Consider the following 8,157-nt stretch of genomic DNA (forward strand, 5'->3'; position numbering starts at 1 on the left):
ATAGACTTGATTATCACAACTAAATACTGCAGAGGAAATTCCACAACATTCCCAAATTGCCGTAACAAATTACGGGAGCGGGCATTGCCCTCAGCGGTTAGCATCAGTTGTTTTAGTCCATGGGGTCTTCGTTTTAGTCCAAGGGGTCTTCATTTTAGTCCAAGGGGTCTTCGTTTTAGTCCATGGGGTCCTCGTTTTAGTCAATGAGGTCTTCGTTTTAGTCCATGGGGTCTTCGTTTTAGTCCAAGGGGTCTTCGTTTTAGTCAATGAGGTCTTCGTTTTAGTCCATGGGGTCTTCGTTTTAGTCCATGGGGTCTTCGTTTTAGTCCATGCGGTCCTTGTTTTAGTCAATGAGGTCTTCGTTTTAGTCCATGGGGTCTTCGTTTTAGTCCAAGGGGTCTTCGTTTTAGTCAATGAGGTCTTCGTTTTAGTCCATGGGGTCTTCGTTTTAGTCCATGGGGTCCTTGTTTTAGTCAATGAGGTCTTCGTTTTAGTCCATGGGGTCTTCGTTTTAGTCCATGGGGTCCTCGTTTTAGTCAATGAGGTCTTCGTTTTAGTCCATGGGGTCTTCGTTTTAGTCCAAGGGGTCTTCGTTTTAGTCCATGGGGTCTTCGTTTTAGTCCATGGGGTCTTAGGTCTTAGGTCTTCGTTTTTGGGTCTTCGTTTTAGAAACACCCTTACACAAGTATGGTATATGGTACCAGGGTGTGAACGTCGTACAGGAAACCACAAAAATTCTTGGACATCGCGCCTTTCAATTAACACAGCACAAAAAATATCACGTTGTGAAGTCTCTGAGTAAAAAATAGGTGAAAAATTACAACTTAATTTGACAAACCGATGTGCAAATTGCTTGTAATGTCCCCAAATGAGGTGGGTAAAAGCTGCTAAAATTGGGGAAGAAATGCGTTAATAGCGCGAAGAACGAGAAAAGAGAACGAGGCAATGTTTTCAATTTGTTCCACACAAAAAATGACAATTTTAATTGCACTGCAGGAAAACACCTTGATTTGTTTTGTCCTTGGATCAGATCTTGAGTCTTTTGAGTCCTCTAGATTTTACTAAGCGAGCTGGTTGCTTAACATTTTGCAGATGTCTTAACAAAATTCATCAGGCTAGAAATTGTTAAAAATGCATAGATTCTTTGGACAAAGGCAAATTTTGTTCTTTACAGAAGTTGAAAATTTCGATAGCTGTCAGCCATCCTTCTGAAAACGTATGATAGCGTATCATCGTCATTGGGTGTTACAGAGACCTTTAGATTCAAGGGTGACATGACGATGACGACTTCGAAGAAGAGATTTGACTAGACGTTTCTTTGCGTATTCTGAAAAAATAGACATCCCGGAAAGCGTCATTTTTCTTTTTTAACGAGAACAGTTAACGCGGTTATATTTTAAAGGCGATTGAGCAGTCTCTCGATCGCAATATACAACACTTCCAACATTTGTTGACTTGTTTCCGTCACTAAGACATTTTCGTTAAAACCTGTAGCTAGAATGACGACGGCTATCACGTTTTCCCGCCAAATGACGCCGGTTCACGCGCGCGCACAACTTGGTGTTGAGAATCTCTCGCTCACGTAGTCGTCATCGTCTTAGTATCTAAAGGCCTCTGATTGCAACGACATTCAAGAGTCCTGATCTGTAACAGTATCTTTATTGTGCCTTACTTTCCATAAGGAGGTATCGGTCTGTTCACGAAGTTTTGAGGTTCGTTTTATAACGCTTCAAGGCTCTTAAAGTTCGCTGTGAGTCTTTGCATGAAACTCTGAAGTTTGACCATCAAAATGAAAGCTACTGGGCAGTACTTTCCTGTGGTGCTGTTTATTATGCTGCAGGGGCGGATCCAGGATTTTTTTTAGGAGGGGGTGCACTCGTCTCTTGCTCTACTTCAACACCAATAAACCACAGAGTTTTTTTTTTTTTTTGCAGAATACCAGTTGTATTAGAAAACCGCAGGTCATCTCGGGGGGGGGGGGGGTGCGCACCCCCTGCACCCTCCCCCTAGATCCGCCCCTGTGCTGTACAAGGTGGTTCTAACTTTTCAGTATGTGGACGAAATCCTAAAGTGTGACCATTTAAATGAAAGCTACTGAGCGGTACTTTCCTGTGGTACTGTTTATTATGCTGTACAAGGTGGCTCTAACTTTTGAGTATGCGATTTCCGAAACTGACTTATAAATTAGCTACGATTTTCTGAAGCCCGAGTTTAACTTTTAACATTTCGTTCTCCAGGATAAACTATATTTGGTAGAAAAAAGGAAACGTAAAATTTTGGAAAATTTGGGGAGAGGGGAATCAGAAAAATTCTCTGCTCTATAAAGCTTTAAGATGCATGTAAAAATTTCGAGAAAATAATACTGAAGCCCTTGTAATTTCGAAAAGGCTCAAGTTGCCCTAGGATGACCGAACAGATACAAATTTTATAGCGCCGCTTAGAGTGCATTTCTAGAGCTCTAAAAGTACGCTGGATAGCTTATAAAGTATTTCCAGTGTATTGAGGAGGAAACAGTCGTTGGCCATGGGTGCACCTGATAAACACCGTTTGTGCGAGATTTTTAAGAAATTGGGTTTCTTCTTACAGAAGGGTAAAAATTAGGAAAGTCGCTTAAGTTTATAGATAGTTGTCAGTTATACAAGTATATGGTATATTGCTTTTTTAGATTTAACACCTAGTGTGGTCAACGAAATGAGACTGAAGTAAAACTCATTTATAACTTCAATCATCTCTGTCGGGAAATTTTCTTAACAACCTGTCCTAAAGAACGGATGTATAAATTTTCAGGCTCAAAACAGGGGAATTGTTAACGCCATGATTTTAGCATGTTGCCAAAGTACTGGCTTTATATCAATCGAAAGTTTTATAGTCGAACTTAGAACGATTATTTGTTCATCACCATTGTCTTTTTAACCAAAGAAAAATCAAGAAGAAATCATTTGTTTTTCCCTACTAGAACAGTTCATAAAGCTAACAAAACGAAGAACAAATTACTGCTATTAATTTGACAATTTCGGACATCTTGTCAAAAATATGAACTGCAGCAGATGGCCTAGCACTTATAAAAGTAATTTGTTTTGTTGGAAGTTAAAAAATACATCACCTAATATGCACTATTTTAGTACATCGAGTTCGGGAGAGAATATCATTTACTTTTTGGGCTTTTAGTATGACCGGAAACTTCGTAAGCAAGAGGATCTAACAAGCATTCAAAGCAAGTAACTGCGATTTTATCCTGTCATTTTTAGGTCTGTTACAACAGTTTTCTTCTCGTTTTATTAAATGTTTTGCGTGTTCGCAAATAGCCCTAAGATCAGATAAAGACATTGTACAGTTAGCTGAGAGGATAGTAGAATCAATTCTATGATCAATCTGACCGCAAAAGTCGTACCAAAATAGCAAAAGATAGTTTGTAAGAAAACTGAAGTTGCTCGATTTTACTAACTGGATCGTAGTAGAAAATTCTGGTTTACAGAAGGGAAGAAAGAAAAAGCGTTGGATAAGGAACTAAACGACAAAAATTGTACGATTTTTATCATCAAATACGTAAATGATTTGCGTCACTTCGCAAATAAATTTTATGTTGACTTTTGCTGTTTACGGCAAAATCTGGTAGGAAATTAGTAATTTTGCTGCGGTAAGCTTTCTGTCAACTTAAAAAATAAATTTCCAATTTCGAGTTAGAATTAGCAAGAGTGAGACTCTTGAATACAACAAAAACGTTTCAAAACTGGTCCGATACGACAACAAATGTATCTGTTCGCTTCCACCAATTTTCGCTGAAATGTTCTTCTCGTTTAACGCTGGTCTTGATGAGAATTATTTTTCAAAGATGTAAAATCTCAATATTTTTTAAAAATGCAAAGCAATACGAATTCTCTAATCAAACTTGCTGAAAATATGTTTTGTCGAGCGATATGGGCTTGTTTTGGAAAATCAAACTAACCAGAAGATCGCGTTATTGTTCGTTTAATTTTTTTCCTCCCCGGAAATGAATTCAATTTTGTTAATATTCTTCGACAGTCTTTGTATTTCATCTCTTCCACCAGCGAATTTGCAAAAAGAGAAAGTCGTTTTTGACACGTCTTAAGATAGATCTGCAAACAAAGCGATATTGTTCGAAATTATATTTTTAAAACTTTGAGTAAATATATTTGCAATTCAGTGCAGTTTTACGTGAGTGAAAGTGGCTTCCAATGAAAGAACACCATTTTGATTGTTAGTTTCAACAAAGGCGGTTGAAGTGCCTTTTGCGCACGCGTAAGGAAGGTCAGTATAAAATGAGCAAAGTCACTAATGAATTTATCTAAACTGGCTTGGATTGTCTCATAGGACGAAGAAATTTAGAGCTTTAAACTGAGAATCGCATGTTATGGTTTTGATTTAATTTTTCAGAGCCATACAGTCTTCAGAGTGATCTCAATTCTAAAACCTTCAACTGGTAGAAGACGAGCGGCAAAGGACCCAGTGAAAGCAAGAAACGAAGGGTGAACTTCGCGGAGAATTCCGCAACGTTCATAACTACGTAGATTCCCCAATCATCGTCATAGCGCTATTTGAACGAGCCATGACAGTAGTAGCTGTGGTTTTATTTTCAATTTTGGACGTGGTAGCTGCGTTCACAAATCTAACAGTTCTATGCATTATCCTACCAAGAAATTACTTACGAACGGTTAGCAATTTATTTCTCGTTGGGTTGACTTCGACCCAACTATTAATGACACTGCTTGTTATACCATTTTCGATCGTGACTTTCTCGAAACAGGAGTGGAGTTTCAGCGATGGTTTTTGCAAGTTCGAGGGCTACTTAACGACTTTTCTATCCATTTCGTCGGCGACGTTTATATCTGTCATTTCAGTGGATAGGTTCTTCTCGCTAGCCAACCCAATGAGCCATGCTGGAAACATCACTGGAAAGCATGTCATTTTTGCCTCGCTTTTCAACTGGTTTCATTCGGCATTTTGGGCCGCTTTCCCCCTCTTCGGCCTCGAAGGATTAAACTACAACTACTTCCCAGCGAAAAATGGCTGTGCTTTCCGATGGGATCTCAAGGGATCATACCGCATTTTTTACTACTTTATAGCAATGGAAAGTTTCATCCTTCCTAGCTTCACAATTTGTTTAATGTACTTTAAAAGTTTCCAGACCGCGCGAAAGAGCGCAAGGCAAATTCGCCCAGGAAATATCCAAATACAAGTCTTACAAAACGGAGAATTCACCACGGTCGCTCAGACTAACTCTTACCAAAGTTGCAAAGCAAACTGTACTTTAACTGTAATCATCGGCTCTTTTCTAATTTCAAGAGGACCGCTCACGATCTTTAACATTGTGAACAGCTTTACCGGCGAAGGATACTTCTCCTCGCTGACGGAGACAACTGTTTCGTTTCTCTTACTTCTTGGCCCTTTGTTAGACTCCTTAGTTTATTTTTTCCTGAACAGAAAGCTTCGACAGGAGTTATATTTAATTTTACGCAAGTGTTTCAAGAGCAAAAGCGACGGTGATGAAGAACCGAAGGATATCGTTGACTATCTAAGATCCATAGCAGATAATGTAGAAAAAAGGCACTCGTCGACCGACATCGAAACCCACGACATCGAGTAGCACATATCAAGAAACGTCGCTCTTCAAAATATCAAAAACCGTTATGTTTTCACGGGTTTTTCGCTCACTACGTCGAATTGGTTAGCGAAACGTTACGGTAAGTGCTAATTCATACACGATCTGCCGACCGGAGGAAATATTTCTTTTGTAAGAGCAAGACATGTCATCTCTGGAAATAGACTTAAATAATCTCATTAGCAATGATGCAGGTTATACTGAAATATTTTAGATTTATGGACTGCTAACGTTGTTTCTTGAAAATAAATCTCTTATGAACAAAAAATCTTTGCTTTATTTCCTCGAAGCTTTGTTTTTTTCCTCGTAGAAATCCCTCCGTGCGGTAATTGTGTTTCAGGAGGATTTACAGAGAAAATAGCTTTTACAGGTCAGATTACCAAGAAATTAAGCGCTTATCTTCCCACAAAAGCGGGAAAACATAAAAAAAATTTTGCATATGTAAAAGCAGAATAAATTCGCACTCTTAACCTATAGAGACGCGAAAAAACATTTCTAAAAACATATGGAACGGATATCCCCCTGCGGGAAGAAAAAAAAAATTACATGTTGAAATTCCCTATGCCTTTCAAGACGAGTTGAAAATGATTATAAGAACTTTAATAAAAGTTCCTTTTGATTTCACACAAGCAAATCACTGAATGCACGAAGGTAAATAATAATACAATTTATTTTCATGACTTGACAGTGAGTTATGGAAATGTCTAGAATAACGTGGGTCGCTTCGATTTTTATATCAGAAAAACAACAGCTGTTTTACAATGGATAAACCGAATTATATTTTTATATCGTTTGCGTCTTTGCCAAGTTATCTCAGGGAATTGCTCGGCACCGGCGACAAACGTATAGTTGATAAACAATTAAATTATTTTCAATGGTGACCTTTCTCTCTTCTAAGGGCCTGTAAGTGATTTGTGAAAATTACCAGCATTGAATCTCTTAATCCAGCCAAAATTATCATCCAAACACCACGCTCCAAACAAAGAAAAAAAGAGTGAGTCAGTTAAATTTTTTAAAAAATCACCATAAAATACAAATGTTCCATATGCAGGAAATCGCGTTCTATAGATTGCATTTGCATTTTTGTTTTCTGCTACAAAATTTATCCACCGTTTATTGTCTGAAAAAGTAACCCCCTTGCACAGCATAATAAACAATACCACAGGAAAGTACTGCTCATTAGTTTTCATTTGAATGGTCACAATTTAGGATTTCATCCACAGACTCAAAAGTTAGAACCACCTTGTACAGCATAATAAACAGTACCACAGGAAAGTACTGCTCAGTAGCTTTTATTTGAATGGTCACACTTAAGGATTTCATCCACAGACTCAAAAGTTAGAACCACCTGGTACAGCCGGCATATTCCTGAATCCTACTGCTCACATGCTTTCGTTGGAATTTTATTTCAGGAAAAGACGACGAGTGAATATCAATGCCACAAAAAACTCTTCCCACGATCATTAATTTAATCTGTTTTGTAGCAGAAGTTTTCGCCTCAATTTTCAAAACAATTAATGCGATTAAATCTGACTGAAAAACAATTATTCCTTAAAATTTTAGGCGCAAAAAAAATTAAAATGTCATTTAAAGGAGCTATAATACACACAAAAAAATCAACACTTAATTGTTCAGATAGATATTGCGATTTACATGACGATAAGACGAGAAACAGAAAAAATGCTGTTAGTACATACATATATTTTACCATTTTCCCCTTTTCATGAGATCAATTGACGTGAAAGTTGTAAACTTATTGCGGGCGACAAGAGGAGCGCACAATCCTAATCTCCAGGTTGTTATTACGCATGCGTCGCATCTATGTAGCAAGCAGCTCTCTCCCTTTTTCCCTTCCATCTTTCCCCTTTTCCCCAGAAACGCCTGATACTCAGGCTACAAGCATTCATTTGGACTTTCACTAAGAATGAGTGGAATGCAGAGAATGCAATTTGATGACGCGCGTTTGGACCATCTATCACTCGTGATTGGATCACGCCTGTTTTGACCCTCTGACAATTGAAACTTACGCAAAGGACAGCGTTGGAGCAAAAGCGTTTTGACCTTCGATCGTTGTCGCCCAGACACCGTAATGTTTGGTTATTACTATACGAGTAACATTAACATGAGCGACCAAGAAAAAACTTACTTTGAAATTGTGCTTTTCGAGAATGCTGGTCACCTAAGGTCATGCAGGTAACAGCACTCCGAAATCCACATTCGCGCAAAGATAATACGTTCTACATTTGGGACTGAGATTCTTAAAAACCCACAGTTGGCGTGCGAAACTTTGGAAATTCTACAAAAAACAAATGCCCGGGTGATATGGCTGTGTGCATGCTCACGCCTTTGGTCGGTGTACGAGTGCCACTTGTTCTAGCCGGTTTTATTAAGGAAGGAATTTCGAGGACACGCGCGCGCACGAGGAGAGAAAAGGCGAGGAGGCCTTCACTCCCCCGCGTGTTTCCCTCACTCTTTATAAAAACTACCAAACATACCAAACAGCGCCTGCCATGCAGGCTACACTTGCTCTTAAGTTT

At 38.7% G+C, this 8,157-nt stretch overlaps 1 protein-coding gene across 1 annotated transcript; it reads left to right on the plus strand.

Annotated features, from left to right (window-relative positions):
* Positions 1-3,115: 3,115 nt before the first annotated feature.
* LOC140922757 (G-protein coupled receptor 161-like) lies at positions 3,116-6,206 on the plus strand. The gene is made up of 2 exons (XM_073372778.1): positions 3,116-3,248; positions 4,171-6,206. Exon 2 carries the CDS (start codon positions 4,568-4,570, stop codon positions 5,603-5,605), a length of 1,038 nt encoding a protein of 345 aa, XP_073228879.1. The 5' UTR covers positions 3,116-3,248; positions 4,171-4,567; the 3' UTR covers positions 5,606-6,206.
* Positions 6,207-8,157: the final 1,951 nt, after the last annotated feature.

Source organism: Porites lutea, chromosome 13, assembly GCF_958299795.1.
Source record: "Porites lutea chromosome 13, jaPorLute2.1, whole genome shotgun sequence".
Taxonomy (NCBI): Eukaryota; Metazoa; Cnidaria; class Anthozoa; order Scleractinia; family Poritidae; genus Porites; species Porites lutea.

Coding starts and splice junctions, on each gene's coding strand:
- LOC140922757 (XM_073372778.1), top strand. CDS start 4,568: ATGACAGTAGTAGCTGTGGTTTTATTTTCAATTTTGGACGTGGTAGCT.